Consider the following 21,498-nt stretch of genomic DNA (forward strand, 5'->3'; position numbering starts at 1 on the left):
GCCAAAGAATGACCACAAGTGGCCCTCTGGCCTTAGCATGTCTGCAGAGGGAAAGCAGACAAGGCCCTTAAGGACTAGTAAGTGCTGCTAGGGACCAGATGCAGGACTAGTGCAGCCACCTGCCAGGGACTTCCCTGCTTCTGAGAAACAGCAGGCTCATGGTTTACCCAGTCCTGTTAAACTGAAAGAGGCATGTTGTTGAGTCCCCTAATGCCCTGCCTTCCCCCCACCCCCGGATCATTGCAGCCCAAGAACCAAAAACTGACACCATTCCTGGAACCCTTCTGGGCTGTGCCGATCCTGTCTCTGCTTGGCACAGGCCTTGCCCCCCTCTTTCTGCTATCAAGATACTTTAAAATACGAGACTGGCTGAAGTGGGAACTCCTCTCTCCCTCCCCTCCCAGCTGATGTTCAACAAGAACTGATCAGTAAAGGGGTAGAGGCTGATGCTCAGGGTTAAGTGGAAGTAACCTCTTCCTACTGATCAGGCAGTAGCATGACTGAGCCAACCCAGCAGTAGCCTGGGACCTGGGCTTGTTCCTGGCTCTGCAGCTGGCCTCCTAGATGATGTTGGACAGATCACCCCACCTCTCTGATGCCTCAGTTTCCCTACCTGTGAAATGGAACTATGACACTGGCCTCCCTTCGTGAAGCACTTTGCAATTTACTGTACCCGAGCTGGGGATCAGCAGGGCAGAACACACAGCACACAGGGCCTGCCAGCCCGGTCAGAGGTTTAAGATTCCTTCTCCAAGGTAGGTGTAAGAAACCCGGCTCAAAGCATTGCACTTGCCTGCAAGCAGTTTTCTTCCTGACCCCCAGAGGGATTGGTTTCTGCCCCAGACCAGGGAGGCATCTGTGTCTTCCAGCTAGAGTTTGTGCTATCCAGGAACAACTCTATTCCTGTTGGGAATCTTGCAGCACCCCAGGGACAGGGAGTTCTGCAACCCAACCTTGGATCCCATGATAAAGTATTGCCTTCTTCCCTGTTACATTAATCGCCTTGCTCCTGGATGGCTGCCCAAGCCCTCATCATAGAGGGAGATTAGCAGAGGGCCTGCAGTGCCTAGAGCTAGCAGCATGGGATTCCAGTGGTCATGCACATCTCTCAGTATTCATTATAAAATTTATTCTACCCACAGCTGAAAAAGTTAGAGGGAACATTGCCATCCATTATGCTGTGTACCTTTCCCAGAGGGCTGATCTATGGTGGACAGTCTCAGTGCTTTCTGTCTCGCTCCACAGGGGAGCTTGCCAAGGTCACTGATTGTCATCAGTCAGCTGTAACCCCCTCCATTTCTGCCCTGGCTTTCCCGAGACGTGCAGAAGCGTGCACAGCCCTCAGTGATTCACTGATTCTGTCCCCTCAGCAGCGGGACAGAGCGGGGAGCTTGCAGGCTAGGTCAGACTCCTTGTGCAGGGCTTACACTGCTTTGATCAGCTCTCTCTAGCCCCTGCTTCCAGGTAGAAAGTTACCTGGGGATGTCAAAGGAGCACCCCTGCTCTTGCACTGTACCTTGCTCACCTGGAGTCTCCCACCCTATGCACCTATGTGACTGAGCCTGCAACATTACAAGACTTCCCTTCCACTTCTTGCTCTATGGCCCCTACATCCCTCACATTTTCCCATGCACTATCATATTGGGCTGGACTGTCACTGAAGCCTGGGCTTGGGGGAGGGGTGCTGTATTTGAGGGGCTGAATCTCTGTTCACTTCCCTAGACAGGCCTCAGCCAGCCACATACCCAACAGAGGCACAACATGACTTTTATGAGCACATCTGGCTGACTGCTAACCGCCCCCTCTTTTTCAAAAAAAAAAAAAAAAAAAAAAAAAAAAGGCCACCACACCATAGAGCTGCACATTGCAAAAGAAGCTATAACCTACTTTGAGAGAAGAAACAAGCTGCAGCTGTACAGCAATCACAAGGGTCACACTGTGCTCCATCTACCCTGGAGTACCCCAGAGGAAGTGGTGAGCTACAGGACAGTTCTCAAAAATTCCAACAGTAGAACATGCTCAAGGCAGCACAGCAGGGGAAGAGGAGAAAATGGGACAGCTGGCTTCGAGTGGAGGCCTGAACACATGAACCAGGACAGGTGGCAATTAGGAGGGAAGAGTTCAGACCCAGCCAAGGTTTATACTTACAAGATCTGCTATGAAGCAGAGGTAAGACCAAGCTCAGTCAAGCAGAACACCTCCAGCTCCCTTTTCTGTCAAGTTATGGTCACGGATATACTGTGGTTGTGTCTACCACCGTGTCTGTAACATGGGTCAGATTTTGGCTTGATTCTAGTGTATAAATGGGAGTGACCTAGAAGGGGAAAGCTTTTATCTAGAGAAAAGAAGCATTTCATTTAAGCTTTTTAAGAATTCTCTCGAGAATGTAGTTCTGATGCCATAACTTTCAAGCAACACTGCACATGAATTTCAAGATTACCACTTGAGATTCTTTTTCCTCATTCAGACCATCACATAACAGAGGTAGACAAGAGGAACGTTTAATTTAGCCCCTAATCTTAACTGCAATTTTACATGTTTTGGGACTGCTCCATCTCACCTTTGAAACCCATACTGCTGTATTCACTATACCCAGGAGGAGCAGGGGGATTACTTCCAAAGGCAATCTCCCCTTGAAAGAGCTTCCCTGACCCAACCCCTAAAAGTCCTTTCATGCTGTATAGCTCAGAGGAAAACTGCCAATTGTCACTGTTTGCACTAATGTTTTCCCACCATATGCAGAATACATTGTTTGTGTGGCTCCCAGGCCCATGTCAATGTGTGCCACCCCTAGAAACAAAATCCAGCTGTGGGAACGCCACTAATTGTCTGGGCAGCGTTTCAATCTCTCCTGAGTGGCCACACAAGCGGACAGTTTCCAGGTAACACTGGCCACCATGTCCTACATGTGGGACTAGTACAATTCTTCCCAATCTGGCTGGCCCCAGTGGATGGTTTCGATTGAGGAAGAGTTTCTCTCTGCCTAGGTGCACTGCCTGACACTACTCCACAGCCAACCTACCAGAAAAGGGACAATGTCAGGTGACCTTAGACAAGGTCATTCAGCAGGTCAAGTTAAAGCTAGGACATGGAGGATGGATGGGCAGGAGATGGATGGCAGGAGATAAATCACTTGATCATTGTCTTCTGTTCTCCTTCTCTGGGGCACCTGGCATTGGCCACCGTCGGCAGATGGGATGCTGGGCTTGATGGACCTTTGGTCTGACCCAGTATGGCCATTCTTATGTTCTTATGACATAACCCAGACCTTCTTAGTCCCAGTCCTATCCCTGCCCTGATACTCCTCTTAGCTGCATTAGAGCACAGATGCACCTACACTGTCACTGCTTTTCCCTCCATTAAGGGATGGGCTGTATACCATGTGAGCAGGAAAGAGCTACCTGACCGTACTAAACCAATGAGCACTTTTTGAATAAATGAGCATGAAGTAATTTACCAAGTCACAGAAGAATATCCTGTTCTGCATTGTGGAGGGCGGGGTTCCGAGAGGAAGGAGTCCCCTGGAGAAATCTGAATGCTAAATTCTTATTAGACTTCCTCCTAAGCTCAGAAACCAAGGCCCATGTCAGAAGAGCCTTGCGTATAGAAACACGTTATGATATACCCTCATTGGTATGAATGATACTGTGCTAGACAGCACTTAATGTATGCCAGAGCTTACCCCCTGCAGGTTTGGTAGGTTACAGCCCAGCACCTCATGGCTTGCTGCTATGTTTATGAATGCTTTTTTTTTTTTTTAAATTGAGGGGCTGAGGCTCAAGCATTACAAATGAAGTCCTGGTATTAGAGGATATCGGCTCTCTGAGCAGCTGTTTACTGTCATCTCTTAGTGCAGATCACAAAGTAGCCAAGAGCCAGTGTGTGCATCTTTGCTTTCAATTACAAAGCAGACCAGCAAACAGGTTCTGGTTTTTAAATTCTGTCCAACACTTGAGGGGAGCAGATCAGCAGCCCTCAGGAGTCCACCAAACAATAAAAGCACGGCACAGCACTTTATCACTTTGCACATTTGCCACACACACACTGGCAGACTTCCCCACACAGCCTGGTTACAACCCCACAAGCCAACACAGTATCCCTTCCCCGGAACAGCACACTTGTTACCATGGTGTCACCACACACTTCCTCGGCCCCCAGCCTTACAACCACAAACAAGCATGCACACCCAGTCACGGAAGTCACATGCCCATTTCACAGGCATTAAAGTGATATTCCTTGAATATCCAAGAAGTCTGAGCCAGAGTTGGGAACTGAATCCAGAAATCCCACAACTCAGCCCATTGTCTTAACAGCACAACCACCTTGCCAGAAGTACTTTGTTTTACAGGTTGGCTGTGATTTTTTAGGATCACATGGCAGTCTTCCCAAAAGCCACAGAGACCTAAACAACCTAGCCATTTAGTCTAGCCATTTTTATTTGGATAATGTAAGCTCCCGCCTTGATAAAACATACAGACCCATACGGCTAGCTGATGGTTCAGAATCTAAGTGACACAGCAAGTTTCAATAAATGGCAACTTTAAATATAAAAAAAGTGTCTAAAGTATATATTGCTACTAACTCTTCCAGAAACCACCACATAACACATGGCTGAGTTAAGTACAGTACTAAGTAAAATACCATCGTCAAGTCAGTTTCTGGATAATACCATTAAAAACCATCTTTCCTGTAATTTACAAATATGCAAAGTTATCAGGTTACATAAGATTAAGAAGCATTTTGCTTACTAACATGAAACATTACAGGTTTGTAATGTATCATAATTAACCAGGTATACAGGGGTTCTGCGTCCCTGTGGTTTCCATGACACATGGTGCCAATTTGGCTAGGCCATCCATTGGAAAAATCTGAGTGTAAGAACCAGGAACAGAGTAGCCTCTACACCACCCCTTAGGAGTGGGGTACTTGGTCACTTCTGTGCTCTGTTCTCCCTCATGGTTTGCCTCTTAGAAAGACCTTTGTTTAAACCACAAGATGGACATAAAATTTTAAAAAATCACCACAGAGATACAATGTGTATCAACAAATCAACTGCTTCTGGCCAGCAAGGGCAAGAGTTTACTCTGCACCCTACAGAAATGCTGGAACCAGAATCAATTGCTACAGTATTTGTTTCTATATATCTTAAAATTTTAGTTACAGTATCTACAAGTCATAGGAGATACCCTTTTGATAAAGGGTAGAGGAGGGTCCACTTGTTATCATCATAAACCAAACCACAGTTCTGGTTATTTTGGAAATCTGAAGGGGTTGGGGAGAGAACAAGATAAGGAGCTATTAAGGAAAGGAGAGGGAAGAGAAAATACTGAACACTGCTAAGAATCTGGAGAAGCCTTCAGAACTGAAGCAGCAATGGGGCACAGACAACTGGCAAGCCCAAATGGGACCTTAGTCGTTTCCAGTGATCCCCACGGCAACAGGGTGGGGATGACAGAGCAGAAGGTATGTCACAGGTATCTCAGGTCTCCTGCACATATGATGCCATGACAGGGCTACAAGGGAGACTAATGTTTTAGAAGAGCAGCACAAGCCTGCTGCTCTTCTCTGAATTTTGGTACAGAATGTCCAATTTACAAGATTAGAGGCTGCAGAATCCAGAATGCAAAAGTCACACCGCTGTCTGGTGTGGCGCCAGGCCCTACCATGCAACAAAACGCCTCACTGGATAGTGGGAGCCCTCCAGCAGGTGAAACAGCCACCCTAGTCACAGGAGAGCGGCCAGCTTGTGAGGGACTGGCAGGGGACAGCCCTGAAAATGGCTGGGGTCAACACCTGGCTTTTTGCACACCGCAATAGAACCTGATGCTTCCTCACAAGGGCAGAATGAGGTAGACCAATGGGAGTTCCACGCAAGCTGCTCAGTTAGGAGCTAAGGAGCAGACCAGACAATGAGCACAGGCTGTAGCCTTTCCCAGATGCAGTAACAGACTTACCACAAAAGGCAGCATCTCTGTGTAACCCCACTGACCCCAATCATTCAAGTGTAACCGTTAGACCTTTCTCCTAAAGCCCCAGGCACCTGGCCACATGCTGTGCTGCCTCTGAATGCTGCAGGCTAATGGGAAGAACAAGGGTCTGACGTACCCAGCTGGCAAGTGCAGGAGCTCAATAGGCAGGACACACCCACCTGTGCCAACAGGGGAGTCCCTGCTCTGTACTCCAAGAAAGGCAAATCCACCCCCTGCCCCAGGTTCCTGGGGCTAGGCCCTGAGGGAGTATGGGCCAGCCTGCTCACACACAGTTTTATGATGGCACATTAGGACTGGCCGTGCCAGATTAGGCCATGGAGTCTGGCACCCTCATCACCTTGGGCCTGAGGCTTCAGAGGAAGGTGAAAACCCTCACTGAGTTCCCAGGAGAGACCCCCATGGCCTCCAGGACAGGATTGTGGTCAGTCTCACACCCCTGGGTTCTGAGACTTGTAAGTCAGTATTTCAGCAGCTAGTCTTTGGGGGTCCAGCAGGTGAGGGAAACGGCTCATAACAGCATCTACTAAATGGGGATGGAAGATCCCACACAGCTTCACGTGCACATTAGCCCGCTCCTCTGCAAAGCGGTCTGGCAGGGCCCACTGGCAGGGTTTGCTGTACACTGGACCAGCGGCTCTTGGCATTGGGGTAGGGTCTCTAACGTTGCTAGGCTGTGCAGGTGGGGGAGGCATTTGGTACGGCTCAGACCAGTATTCGCGAAGAGGAGATGCTGGAGTGTTGTACTCGCTGGGGACGCTGTAATGCCCAGCTCCTCCTGGATGAGCAGGCACGCCATAGCCTGGGAACGAGTGCGAGGACCGCGTATGAGAGATCTCTGGACTATATGACAAGAAACTACTACCAGAGGGTGATTTGCGAGAGCCAGGCTTATAGAGACCAAGGGTGTCCTGCTCTACAGTATGAGCGTGTTGGTAGACAGGTCTCTGCCTGCCACAGCTACACGCTGCCATCTGGTCAGGGTGGGAATGCTCACAGTGACTGGTTGATCTGCAAGGCCACATCTCAGACATTTGGTTCTCAAGGGATCCAATGCCTGAGTCAAGATGTTCCTGAGAGATGTAAGAGAGAGAATCCAAATGGGGAGAGGGGGGAGGGTGCTGGTACCGCTCAGAAGATCGATAGCTACCATTGATAGAGGGGACACTGCCCAAGGCACAACCCTGGATTAGGAGGGGACTGTCACTGGGTTTTGCTTTTTGAGCTGAACTTTTCCTCTCTGTGGGGACCTTTTGCACAGCGCCTTTGTCACCGTCTGCAGATGCAGAGCAGAGGAGCTCTGCCTGTGAAGGTCTCCGGCTCTTCTTCTCCTCTTTGGCCGTGCTGGTGGGGCTCCTGGTTGGGGACAGCCTTGCATTGGCCCGTAGCTCATCAGCTACAGAGCGCTGTGGCTGGTTGATCCTTTCGGGGTGATAGAATTTACACTTAATCCCATAAGTGCATTTCTTCCCTGAAAAGAAAAGGCAGAACATAGGGTGACCTGCTGCAACCCACTGGGCACCATGGCCCTCCAGCACACGAAGCTCGTCCTACCATAAGGGCACTGCTGTTTTTTGTGTTCTGGCACCACAGGTTTCTTTCTCAGGAAGTTTTCCAGGCTGGGGCCGTGCCGTCCCAACGGGTCATCTGGAGGCATAAACCTAAAGGAACAGAAGTCTCAGTCAGGAGCAGCCACCTTCTCGACCTGGGCTTCAGTCTCTCACAGTTACTCATACCTATGTACCCTCCTGCATTACACAATAAACAAGCCCTGGCGCAGCCAAAGGAGTCACTGATTCCAGAATTTCCCCTACTGGGAAGAGACATTTCCCTTTTAAAATCCTCTTTCAGCCCCCCATGGCCAGATGGCCAGTTCATCAGCCACACAGAGAAGGGCTGTGGCCCACCAAGACTGCTCCCCAGTAAACCAGAGAAGGATTTGTCCAAGATTGTTGCAAGAGGCTTCTTGCGCCAGGAGCAGAGCCGGCTGTCTCCAGAGTCAGTCTATGCTCCTCTGTCGACACGCTGGTCCAGCCGATCATTTCCCCATTTGAAACACAGAGGAAGCAAGCCCTTTGTGCCACTGACAGGCCCGGTTAAGAACATCAGCAGGGAGTTGCTCCTGGCTCCAAGCAAACCAAGTGCCATCAGAGCCACTCTTGGCCTTGTCCTTGCGCCCTCCCTGTGACTTGCCACGCACTGGGAGGAGACATTCCACACACGAAGCACTGAGTCACTTCCTCTCAGTTATCACCTGAAGTCATCAGCTTTACCCTGTCTGACACTCCCCTTTCTAGCCCCTGCACGTCAACTCCTCCTCACTAACACTGATCAGCAGAACGCCAAAGGTGCATGATATTATGGTCACTGAAAACAGATGTAGTGTTTTAAGTGACTGGGGAAACAGGCACATACTTGTCGTTAACGAAAGAGTACATAAGCAAGCGCTCCTCAATGAACTTCTTCCACTCTGGGCGCTCGTTCTGCAGGTCCCGGTAAGTGTCGTTGGACACCACGATGCCATCCGACTCATATGCCAGTTTCACAATGAAGCGGTCATCGTAACAGACAACGCGTTTGCCACCAACCCTCCTCGAAGGAGTGAAGACCAGAATTTTCTTCTTTTCAAGGTCACGGAGAATGTGCTGGTCTGGAAGAATACATAATGAAAACACAGCATGAACACACAGGCCCATACAGACGGGCCCCATTCCTGGGCAACAGATGCCAAGAAGACGAAAGTGTAAGGGTCGTGGGGGGAGGGAAACCTAGCTATGAACGTGAGGAGCCTTTTAAAGTTTGGAACCAACTAGTCTCTTCTAAGGGACTTCGTGTCAGGATCAAGGCCTGCACTGACTTTTCATTTACTCTGCGCCCTGCGCAGACTGCTACTGTTAACCCTTGTGAGTCACAGAAGTCCTTCAGTTTCTCCACTTAGCTCTCCTCTCCTAGTTTAAAGCAGGCACTGAAGCCAACAAAGTTTAACACCAACCGAGACCTACAATAGCCCGTCTTCTAGCTAAGAAACTGGCCTGGGACTCTGAAAACCTGGGCTCAACCCGTGGCAGAGGCAGGAAGACCCGCTATGATTCTGGGCAAGTAACCCTCTCTCTGTGCCTTCAGCCTTCTCTGTAAAATGGAGACAAATGACTTTTCCTTTTCTTGCACACTTTAGCTGTGCTGTCTGTGCACTTTGTAAGCTTTCTGAAACTTGGTGCTTGTATAGCACCTAGCTCTGCTGATTTCTGTTGGGACCTATAGATGCTGCTGTTGAGTTTTACTGTACAAGTCCCCATGTTTTCCTGCAACTATGACAAGTGGACCAATAAAGCATGGCCTTCAATTGAAGTGATTAGGCTGACTTTTTATAGGGCTCTGGATCATGCAGAGATTTCTTTTCAGAGCTGAAACGCTGACTTAGGGACCCCAAACTCCAGCTGTTTGGCCATTTGGGACAGCACTTAACAACCACCTAGATCCATCTGAGCAGATCCCCACCCCTACTATATTTTGCCAAGCTGCTTCTCCATTACCATTTCATGCAGGTGTGCTGTTTGGTCAGTTACAAGAGGGGACGATGAATTCTAGAGAACTTACATCACAAGTAAGCCTCAGGAATAAGGAAGTATTCTGCAATAAAGAATTATGTTCCTTGAACTCTGCTACCTTCCTGGAGCCAACGCTTGCTCAGACAAGAGGTTAGAAATGTGAAATACACCCCCAGACAGAAGCTTGGTTAAGTTCCCAGGGCTCTTACCTCGAAGCTGACTGGCCAAAGGCCCATTAGCAGACTTATTAAAATGCTACAGTTGGAGGCTTTAGAGACTTAGTTTTGGCTTTAGAGATCCACACCTGTGATGGGCATATCTGGTCGTGGCTGCTCCTTCCTCCAGGATGGCACAAAGACAGTGATATCTGGGTGTCCCCGGTCCCAAAACCAGTGCACTGCCAGCAGGATACCTCGGCAGGAGAACACTTCCTTACCTCCATGGCTGCATTGAAGAGGATTAAAGAAGACCTTGTTTTCAGCATTAAGATACAACATACTTACGCATATTCAAACAGCATACAACCCAATTCTAAGCAGAGGGCCAGTGACTTAGACATACTTTTCAAGATGGCACTTTGGCAGAAGCAGTATTCAGTTACCCTACAATAGCAATGAATGTACAAGTTCAGCAATACAAAGAGGCTGAGGGCACCAATAGTTTGGTCTTAAACTATTCTACAGCAGCGAACACCACAAAGCATCTAGAACTTTTAGTGACTTTGTGTCACCTCTGACACCAGACCCCTTTTATTTGCAACTTGGTACTCAAACCCCTATTTTGAACTCCCAGATTTAGAGATGGTTTTTCTTTACACCTATCTACACCAATGTGTTGCTGGCATAGCTATGTTAGAGCAGCAAAGTGGAAGTAGGAGGGTATTACACCCATAGTCAGAGCTCAGGGGGCAAACCCTGCTAGCATAAATGCAGTTAGGCTAGGAAAAGCAGCCATTTGCAGCATAGCTTTGTTTTGTTTGGAGAGCCAGGGTAGAGAGAACAAAAGAAAAACCTCTTGCCACCACACCTGCATTCAGACAAGGGGAGTGCACCAGTATAGCTGTACCAGTGAACAGCTGTAGCGTAGACCTGCCTCTTTTGTCTTTGCTTTACTCCATGCCAAAAAAGCATCATTCATCTTTGCAGATGATCTCTGGTGAAGGATAGAGCCTCTCCTCAAACAGAGCCCACTATGCGGGGAGACTGCTCGGATTGTGAAATGGTACAAGTTCCCAATAAGTCCTTGATATCCAGTTGGCCTGCTTGGGACAATACAGAGAAGGAAAAATTCTACCAGAAGAAAATGGCTGTCACAAGTATCAGAGGTTAGTTACTAGTACAACACAGTCCTGCCTACTCAATAGTCAATTAATCAGATCAACCAGTCTCTAGAGTTTTTATGTAGCAAATGGCTGGAGATAATTTCTTTGCAGGTTCCAGTACTCACAATAAGTACTCACCTGCATCTGACGAAGTGGGTCTTTGCCCACGAAAGCTTATGCTCATTACATTTCTGTTAGTCTATAAGGTGCCACAGGACCCCTCGTTGCTTTTGCAGATCCAGACTAACATGGCTACCCCTCTGATACTTGAGTACTCAAAATGTTATCAGTTCCTGCGCTGCACAATAACATCAACTGTTTCCAGACTACTAGATTCACAGTAGTGACAAATCAGGGGTATACATGGTATTTACTGAACAGTGACTTTCAGACAGCAGGCATGTTACACTGAAGAGCATGAATGGGGAGTCACTCTTCATGAGAATACATTTGCTGTCACTATCCACTTGCACAAAATATCAACAGCCACACTGCAAAATTAGATTATGGCCCATGCAAACTCAAGAATCCTTCAAGACTTCAAGGAACCTGTTATGTTTAAACAACCCTCTCTTCAGCAGAGGAAGGACACTCTGGAAGGCTATGGTCAGAGTCAAACGTTTCTGAAACATACGCTAACATTAAAGTACATTACCAGAGTAACAAAGAAAAGCAGTGCTAGATCACAGTACAAAAAAAACCTTATCTCCTGGATGGTGGATCACTGAGTGCACTTGAACCTAGTGCTTGGTGTTATAGGCTCTGTATGCTAATTGACCAGCTTTGACCAGGCGATCTTGTGATTGCAATCAAATAGATTCAGTGATCTGGGCCTCACATTCCCAAACACATGAAAGGCAACTTCTCACATTGGTATTTGCTCCGAAGAGCAATGATGTGACATCACTGTTCACAAGTACCAGGGCTGTAATTCTTGTATCCTTGCCAAATTCTAAATTAGGTAATTACATGGTGCCTACTCTAATTCCCCTCACAGTTTCAGAAGAAGGTTGTTTCCTGCCCTAAACTGCAATGTAACATTCATATGTGCCAATACAGAAACATCACCTTCCATGCCAAAGGCAGCTGCATTTCACTAATGAATATACTCCTGTTTCAAAACTGCTCGGGGAGGTTTCATAACAAAAAGGTGCTTTATAAATGCAAGAGAACACGAATATTAGTATTGTCTGTGAGTATCACCCGCAAAGTCTTATCACAATTTTCAAATTGTGATGTGTAACATCAATAGGAACCTATTCAGGATAAGTCACCTTATAGCCACCAGCAGAGGTTCAGAACAGCTTCTGACAATACAAGAGGTGCATAGCTCACAAGCTCCAGATCACGTTCACTGATTGTGCAGTCTGACTGAAACTGAGCTGGCAAACTCATGGCCAACCAAAGGAAGGAGTACAGAGTAAATCCCATTGCCTCCTCACAGCAAGCAGCATTTTCGTGTTGAGGCATAAAGCAAACTGTGCAGCGAGCCCCCTGATATACTGGGCTTTGGAAACAAGAGAGGCTGTCTGCCAGTCCCCACCCCCAATAAATGCCAGAGACTCACCAGTGCCATGGCTGGGGCTTGGAAGAGCTGCCAGACCAACTGGGGTCAGAGGAGCTGGGGGAGGTGGGGAGAGGGGGCTGCATCAGAGTGCAGGAGCTCTCCTTCCCCAGCCCCAGGTGCATGGAGCATGTTGGCGCGCAGCCACCGCTGCCTGCAATGGCGCTGAGCAGCAGCCATGCCATCAGAGGCTGCTGCCCACTGACAGGCCGGGTGCGGCCATGCTCTACCTTCACACGAGCAGCTCAGAGCTGGAGGCGGCGGAAGGAGCCAGGCTGGCATTCAGCTCCTCTCCTGGTAATTGGGAGAGGAAGATGGAGATGTGAGGGGAAGAATGGGGCAGGAGGGGGAACGGAAGAGATGGGGGCAGAGGACAGGAGCGAGTGATGGGGTCGGGAAGGTCAGTGCATCATCATACAGTACAACCATTTGGATACAAACAGACTTTTGGTATTAAGGGACACCCCTTCCTCCCATTAGTCCGTTAAACTGAAGGGTTACTGTATAGGTGAATGTAGTCAGAGGGCAGGTATACGCTACAGCTACAGGTCAAATTAAGGCATGCAATTTCAGCTACATCAATTACCTCGCTGGACCTTAAGTCAGGCTTCCACGCCATCTCCACTAAGTGATGTCAACAGGAGTTTGTGCTCCCGTCGACTTCCCTTACACCTAACGCGGGGCAGGGGAGGTAGGAGTACTGCAGTCGATGAGGTGCCCTGTAAGTTCGATTTAGCACGTCCCCACTAGGCATGCCAAAAAAAAAAAAAACACCAATCTTCCAGAGTTTGACCACATCAGAGTCTATCAGAGCTAACCAGAAAAGGCTGACGCACAGACATGAGAGGTCATCTTTTCTGGTGCAGGTGCACATAAAAAACATCCCCCACAAAAGAAGATGCTCTGTGGAAAAAGCTCTGGGAGCATCTGTTGGAGTAGCCAGTGCAGACTTGAGCTCTTTGGGTAACCATGTCAGACACGCCTACATTCAAAGAGACGGTGTCTGGAAAACAATTAAAGGCTAGAAACCTTCACACCAACATCAGCGAATCATAGGGAGAAAAACACAGCAAGTGGATGTTGGCCTCTGAATCCTCTGGGAGGTTCTTAAGGAGTGAGAGCAGAAGGCTTGTTATCCCAATTCTTACCTTTTTGTAAGCCAAGTGAGACAAGACACCTGTGCGTTTCCGCCCCTCCCCCCCCCCAAGAGCAGATGTTTAAAAATGGCAAGCAGCCCCTTAGAGCTCCTGTTACTGCTGAACTTGCCGCCAGGAGAGGGAATTACAAACCTGAAAACATGGCATCCTGCAGCTTTTGCCAGTTTCGTTGCTTTGATGCAATCTGACAGTGATTTTTTTAAAAACATCCCTATGAATTTGTGTGGGGGAAAAACCACCCCACCCACCCACTTTCACAATGAAACAACATCAGGCATATTATCTTCCCAGCTGCTACCACAGCAACAAAATCAGCTTCCACTTTGCCTGCTACAATACAGCAGAACAGGCTGGGGAACCAGCGGCCCATAGGCTGCATCCAGCCCGTGAGGCCCAGAGCTCCCTTCCCTCCCGCAGCAGCTTGAGCTGGCACTGGTGCTCCAGCCATGTGGGGCGTAACATTGCTGGAGCGCCAGCACAGGCAGGCTTGCGCCACAGCAGGTAGGGGAGTGGAGGAGCCCTGAGCCTTGTGGGCCAGATCCAGGCAAGCTGGTGACTGATCCAGCCTGTGGGCTCCGCCTGGCACAGAGCGAGTGGCTTTGAGAAGGACAAGGAAGCGTGCTATGAAGGCACCACCTCCTGTCACAGCCATTGCATAAATCAAAGCCACTGGGGGAAGCGGGGAGAGGTGCTGGCTGCTGACTTCCCTGCAGCATTTGGAGCTGTGCTGAGCATGTCCTCCACCCCTGAGCTGCACCAGGCAGGCACTTGCCCCCACCCCTGCCACGTCCTTTTCAGATGCCTCCACCCACTCCTGTACCCTCGCCTTCCCACCCAGACCCCACCCTCTGCCCACACCCCTTATCTCCAGGTCACTTCTATGCCCTGCACCTCTCGTCCACACCCCATAATCCTTTCCAGACCACTCCCCAGAAGCCCCCTCCCATGCACTGAACATCTGTTTTTGACACCACTCCAGAGCCCTGCCTCTCCCTGGCCACATCTGTAAGAGTGAGGTTTTGTTGGTTTTGCATCTCCCTTGCATGTGGCCCCTGACCGATTTTCCTGTGGGTCAGTGGGCCCCCCCCCACCTCAAAAGATGTTCCACTCCACTGCAATAGCTGGTCACTTTGTAGCCATGAGTTCTATCTGCATGCTTCATCTGGAAGTGGATGCACATAAGCAGGCCACAGAAGAGAGAATGAAAGGCAAACAGAGCACTGTGTTAAACATCAGCTTCTGAAAGAACAGCCATAAAGTTTTGTTCAGAGTTATGAACAACCTCTACTTGTCAGGTGTTTGTAGCCGAGCTTCTACTGCAGAAAATTTTAAAGAAATTCAACACCATCCAAAGCTCACTTCCTCACTGAGCCAAACCCAAGCCTAGAAATAATTTTTAAAGCTCCTGAAACAGACACTCTCAGCACACTACAATGATGGGAGTCATGGGAGTATCTGACTAAGCACAGCTTTCACTGCTGCAGGACCAAGAATTCCTGCTTTCCTGGAGCTGGAAGCCGAAATATATTTCGCAGATTATAGAACCCAAATCTGTTCTACAGGGACATAGCTAAAGTGGTATTTCCCTACTGTTATATGGAATTCTCTAGGTTAATTAAAATAGATCCTTCATTCTGCAGGACACAGACAAGATGGGGGGAGCAACTTCACTTTGAGAGACATGTAACTTTTGAGTTCCACACAGCTCTCCTTTCAGTCTGGGAAAGAGACCCAGAGCATCCCTGTTATAAAGAATTTGTACCTCCTTGTATGTAAGGAGCTAACTTGTTTTAAGAGACAATTCAAGGTGAAGTGAACAGTTAACTGTGGTAGGACAGGAAGAATCAGTGGGTTCAGAGTCACAAAAACAAGCAGTCCTATGGCACCTTAGAGAGACCGACAAATGTATTAGGCCATGAACTTTTGTGGGCAAAACCCACTTCTCCAAAAGTTCATAGTCTAATAAAACTGTCAGTCTCTAAGGTACCACAGGACTGCTTGTTATTATTGGAGCTACAGATTAAAATAACTACCCCCCTGGGTTTAGATTGTCATGATGAGTCATAAATCCAGAATCTTCACCGCGTCCATGATTTTTAGCATCTAGCAGTTACACCTTAAGCTCCAAGACTCACCTTTTGAAGGGGTTGTGCAGTTTTCCTTCAAGGATGAGGACTGAGAAGTCAGATATGGTGTCATTTTGTGACGAGTGCTCATCCAGGGGTGATTGTCTTATTTTTGTGTGTAGGCTCATTTGAGAGCCCAGTGATTGTCTGGTTTCACCCATTAAGTTTTATTTTGGGCACATGGTGCACTGCATGAGGTATGTCACATAGCTACTTATGGACCCTTGAAAGCTGTTTTGGGGGAAGGTCCTATGACTGCAGAAGTGTGAAGTGACCACTTGAATGGGCTCTTAACAATATTAATATCTTAAGCTAAGCACTCTGTTCCCCCTTGTATTTAGCTACAATTCTCTGGGTATGAGCACACAGCAAAATAAATCCAGGCTTGAGCTGAATTCTGCTTTGGTACACATACAAATCCTGGGACTCAGCCCTAGATTAACAGGATACCAAGGAATTGGAGAGTGTAAGCCCGAGTCAAGCCAGAACCCAGGTTCAAGCCCTATTGCAGATGCGGCTCTGCTGAAGTCATGCTCAGAGACTACCAGGAATACTTCTAGCAATCCCACAGGCCAACTTTATTTGCCCTCTGTAGAGTTAAGTATTCTCACATTGCAACATGAGCAAGTGCGAGAGCAGCTACATTTTGGGAGCATGGAGGAGAAAGGTGGTTGGACTCTGACCCATGCAATGCAGTGTATATGCCAGAGGCTAGGACCTAGGCAGGTTCAATAATTTGAGTCGGTGTAACTAATGACAACTGTACATTAGCCAACCCAGAGTCTGCTAACTCCAGTTTTATTAATCCTAGTCTTATGTCGCAGTGTCGACCTTTCCTTTGAGTACCCTTCCCAGACCAGAAGAACTGTATATAAGTTCTAAACCTTGTCTTGTTCACCAACAGAAGTTGATCCAATGAAAGATATTACCTCATCCATTTTTTCCTCTCTAATATCCCTCGGGCAAACATGACTACAACTACACTGCAAACCAAATTGAAAAGTTAGTTTTACTCCATGTATCAGGTTAAAGTGACCAACCAATCTGAGACTACTGTGAGGCCTATTTGGATACAGAGAAAACAGGAGGAATTGAACACCTACTTTCCTTTGTTTCCCTCCCATTGTTCAAAACAAAAGCAGACATTGACTGTGCTTCCAGGCAGCAGTGCTGTCCCTGTGGTAGTCTTTAAAACTTCACTGAGAAAGTTTTAAAATATTAAGCTTGCATAATTCAATTAGCTTACATCAGCAGCCACAAGAAACATACCCAAAAAGGGTTTTATAAAATCAACTGAGCTGAAAAATATCCAGACATTTACCACCATAGTCCCTACAGATTAAATGAAAGTCAGGCATTCAGGTTTCTGAAGTCCCACCTAACAAGTCAGAGTCTGTAATGAAAGTGGCCAAATGGGCTGATCTGATCTGGCAATTACTGAGAAATTCCCTTAGAAGGAAGTAGAAGCTGATTTCCACTGAGATTTGCATATTGCATTGAGCCTTGTACAGGGAGGCCTGCTGCACATTGTGTAACTGAATCAGCAGGGATCATCATACACCATTAACACAGGAAGTTTCAGAATGGAATTCCCCTACTGTTAAACTGATTACCACCACCACACACACACACACACACACACTCTCTCTCGATTGTTTTGCAAGCATTAAACTTTGTTCCAGCTACAATATTACTGCCTCTTCCTAGCAACTCAGGAGAATCATTCTTCCTTTAAATGGCAGTGGAAAGATCAAGGCTACAGGCACACAAAAGCAAAACCAAGACACATTTCTAGATGGCAGAGTCTGTCCTGCCAAGTTCTCCCAAATACATCACAACACAATATTCAGAAGAGCAGAATCAAGCAGTACTTGCTTTGGAATAGTTTACAGGGAAGTTTAATCATAACAAGTTGCACATTTCTAATGGGGGAGGAAAGCATTCCTTAACACAGAAAGGCAGGCACAAAACTGGGACATGTAAATTCTTCAGAAACTACAAGCACAATACTGAAAAAAAGAAAAACCAACCACCATATCATATTTTGCTTGCTGCCTCTGCCCAGCCCACCGTTGGACATGCTCCAATTCCTTCCCCAAACACAGCTCCCTAGCACAAATGGCCAAATCCCTCTGGTGATCTAGAAATCCCACCAGCTATGAAATAGAGAAGTGGGCCAATTCTTTTCTGCAGTTATTTCACATAATGCAAGTGCTAAGCAGATAGCCTTTCTCCCTAGTCACAAATCAAGGAGACCAGTCACTTCACACCTGGTCTGCTCATGACCACGCTGTTGCCTGAAGCAGCTTGATGGAACAGTATTCAGGGGTAAGAGACCGCTACAGCCTAATAAATGTATGCATCCAGACAGACAAAATGAAGAGTTAAATGGTTCTGAGGTAAGGATCAAACACTATCCTCTAGCGTCTCTCTTAAAATAAGGTCTTTTATCACAGGAGCACACTAGGTCTGGGAAAAGCACTTGTGTTGGAGAAACAATCATTCGTGGAAAGGGGTTAGTCTCCTGCATACCCACACTTCCAGGTTAAGCCCCCTCGCAAAGCTGGGTAAGTCAGAGTCCCTGTCAACGCAAACACAGTATTTTATCAAAACAAAAGAAGCAGTCACATAGTACTTGAAAGTACTACATGACTGCTTTGCTTGGATAGAACACGGACTAACACGACTCTCTTGCTGTGTCAGTAGTATGTTCCTAGTGGCTAAATTGAGCTTTGCCACTCACCGTCAGACAGCAGCATGTGGGCCTTCCTTCCTTCCTTCCGGCAAGTCTTACTCAGCCATATGGCCAGTTCTGACTGGGGGGGTGGGGGAGGGGAAGGGAACCACCCTAAGACAACCTCCAGAAAGGACTTTCTTCTGCCCTGGCTAAAACTTCTACAGTGGCTCTGTGCACACCATCTTCATTACACGAGATTAAGACCATCAAATAGAAACTAAAAGAAACATATCTGAACTATCTGTTCTGGTATGGCTATGGTCTGAAGAAGTGGGTTCGTCCCATGAAATCTCACCACCTAATAAGTTATCTTGTTAGTCTAAGTGCTAATGGACTGCTTTTTTGGTTTGATAGAATATAGACGAACATGGCTCTCTGTTACTATATCTGAACTAAAAGTAGTATACTTGACTTTAAACCTGATTACATGATCCTCTGGCTAACAGCTCCACCGGACTTTTTGTTTTTCAACCTAGAGGGAAGTACTCTGTCTGGGCAAGAAGAGTTTGCTACAGGGGAGCCTTCCTCATATTCCCCCCCCCCCACTTCTCTCTAAATAATCCTCTCCACCGTTCTTATGGGGCAAACAAGGCTGAGTACTTTTAAACCAGTCTGGGTCAGTGCTAAATTTGTCCAGTACGCTTAGTATGGAAAGAGGACTGGCTACCTCAACAGAAGGTAGGAGAGATTTGCAGGTGACTCATCTTACCTCCTGTTCTCAGCTGTCCATACTAGTGCACCAGTGTCATTCTAAATAGGAAACCTGTCCCTCTTTCCCTCCATCCAGTTCGCAGATTTGCCATGCGATTTAGTTATGGAAACCAAACTTAAGGTGTAACACTGAGTAAAGAGGGATCTTGTCTAGTTAACTCTGTGGAAAAAAAGTTACTTATTGAGCAACTTCCTGCTTTTGGTATTTACGTAACATAATTGGGTAACAGGACTACACATCACAGATTTCACTTCTGCCCACTAGTTTGAACAGAAGAACTTTAGCATTTCGTAGAAGATAAGTCTGAAACATCATTTGCAGACCTGTGGGAAATCAGCACATACACCAACAACTGAGCAGGCCACAAAAACAGATTTAACCTCACATTTGTAGATGTTCCCCTTCAGGGGAGGAAGCAGATATTAGCGAGGCCACTCTTACCAAAAGCAGGGAGAATCTAGTACCTTTCATAAGCACGATGCCCAAGAAACAAAAAAAGGCCTTAAGAAATGTAAAGAAACCCCTTCATCATGGAATCTGACGCCAACCATCCTAAAATAAAGTTGTCTCCGCTTAGGGATTGAAACTTACCTCATTGCCACATTGCTTCCATCAATAACGATGGGTTTTAAATTACCGCCCTCCTTCTCCTCCAGGGGTGGCATAGACGCAGGGGTTTTGTTGGCAGCTACTCCACGAGGCACCAAGGGGGCTTCTGTGGCCTCCTGCGGGGAATCCGCCGGCTCTCTGTCCGCGGCTGCGGCGCCGTGCTTCACAAGCTCCCCGAGGATGGCGTTGGTGTCAGCGTTCAGGCCCAGTTTTTGGAGCACGGCGGAGATCTCTTCCGACGAGTAGCCCAGTTTGCGGAAAAAGTCCACTTTCATTTGCATCTCAGCACCGCTCACGAGGTCCTGCCCGGGCACCCCGAGCCTCTCCCGGGCGCTGCGAGGCTCGCTCCCCGCGGGGCTCTGGCCTGGGGCGGGCAGCGCGCAGGGCGGGCGGAGGCGATGGGTTCCAGGCGGATCTCCGGCGCTCATGCTGCCCTCCCGCGGAGCCGCTCAGCGCCCGCCGCCGGGGAAGGCCGGGCAGGGCGGGAGGGCGGCGGGGCTCATGGCGCTCCTGGCGCCGGCTCCTCGTTCCATCCGCTCGCAGCAGCTGGGCAACAACAGGGAGCGTCACCCGCGGCGCGCCGCAGGGACAGGCAGGAACCGCGTTGCCGCGCGCGCTGCTTAAGCCCCCCCCGGGCCCGGGAAAGCCCTTCCCCGGCCAGGCCGCCCGCCCCGGGACCCGGGACCCGGGACCCCCCCGAGCGCGGCGCCGCAACGGGACAGAGCGGCTGGGCCCGGGGACGGGCCTCGGGCGGGCAGCGCCCGTCACTCACCTGGGCCGGGCCGGGCCGGGCCGGGCCGGGCCGCGGCAGAACGAGGAGCGAGCACCGCGGGCGGGGCCGGGCCGGGGGACCCACGTTTCCGGGCCTGGGCCTGGGCCTGGGCCGCGCCGCCCCGCGGCCTCCAGCTGTGGGAGTGGGAGTGGGACAGCCCCAGCCCCAGCCCCAGCGCCAGCGCCGCCGGGCCCCACCGCTCCCCTAGCGCCTGGGCCGGGCACCCGCCGGAGGGGAACCCCCGCCCGCCCCACTCACCGGCCTGCGCTGGTCCGGGCCTGCGCCGGGAGCGGGGCCGGGGCCGAGGCCGCCGCTTTATACCTGGGCCGGGCCTGGCAGGTGTCAACGCGGAAGCGGTGCGGGGAGGAGCCGCGGCCGCTTCCTCATCCGCCGGGCAGGGCCCGCCCCGAGAGCTGGGCCAGGCCGCGTGGTGCAGGCCGCGGGGGGCAGCGCCCGGCTCCCACTGCGGCGGGGGGCACGGCCCCGCCTTGTCCAGTAGCGGGGAGCACGGGGGTCCCCCCCCCGCACTGGGGTCGGAGCACGGGGGTCCCCATCTGCCCCCCCTCCACAGGGGTCAGAGTAAAGGGGTCCCTGTCCGCTCCCCCCCGGGGTCAGAGTAAAGGGGTCCCTATCTGCCACCCCCTACTGGGGTCAGAGCACGAGCCCCCTGTCTGCCCCCCCACCGGGGTCAGAGTGCAGGGGTCCCCAGCTGCCCCACCAGGATCAGAGTGCAGGGGCCCCCAGCTGCCCCCCCAAGTCAGAGTGCAGGGGTCCCCATCTGTCCCCCCAACATGGAGGTCAGAGTACAGGGGTCTCCACTCCCCCTACCACTGGGGTCAGAGTACAGGAGCCCCTGCTGTCCCTCCCCATGTACAAAGGGTCCTCTCCTCCCCTCATGCAGCAGGTTAGGGCTGGGCTGTGAGAATTGCTGGAGGGTGGGACTGACAGCCAGGTGCTGTGTGTCA

The 21,498-nt window shown here is 49.5% G+C and overlaps 1 protein-coding gene across 1 annotated transcript; it reads right to left on the bottom strand.

The window, feature by feature from the left end:
• Positions 1 to 4,396: 4,396 nt before the first annotated feature.
• On the bottom strand, positions 4,397 to 21,045 carry ZC3H12A (zinc finger CCCH-type containing 12A). Its single transcript, XM_074976510.1, has 6 exons — positions 20,792 to 21,045; positions 19,744 to 20,307; positions 9,840 to 9,979; positions 8,403 to 8,637; positions 7,542 to 7,648; positions 4,397 to 7,458 (listed from the first exon to the last, which is right to left on the bottom strand). Exons 2-6 carry the CDS (start codon positions 20,187 to 20,189, stop codon positions 6,419 to 6,421), a joined length of 1,968 nt encoding a protein of 655 aa, XP_074832611.1. The 5' UTR covers positions 20,190 to 20,307; positions 20,792 to 21,045; the 3' UTR covers positions 4,397 to 6,418.
• Positions 21,046 to 21,498: the final 453 nt, after the last annotated feature.

Source organism: Carettochelys insculpta, chromosome 24 (genome assembly GCF_033958435.1).
Source record: "Carettochelys insculpta isolate YL-2023 chromosome 24, ASM3395843v1, whole genome shotgun sequence".
In the NCBI taxonomy this organism is placed as follows: Eukaryota; Metazoa; Chordata; order Testudines; family Carettochelyidae; genus Carettochelys; species Carettochelys insculpta.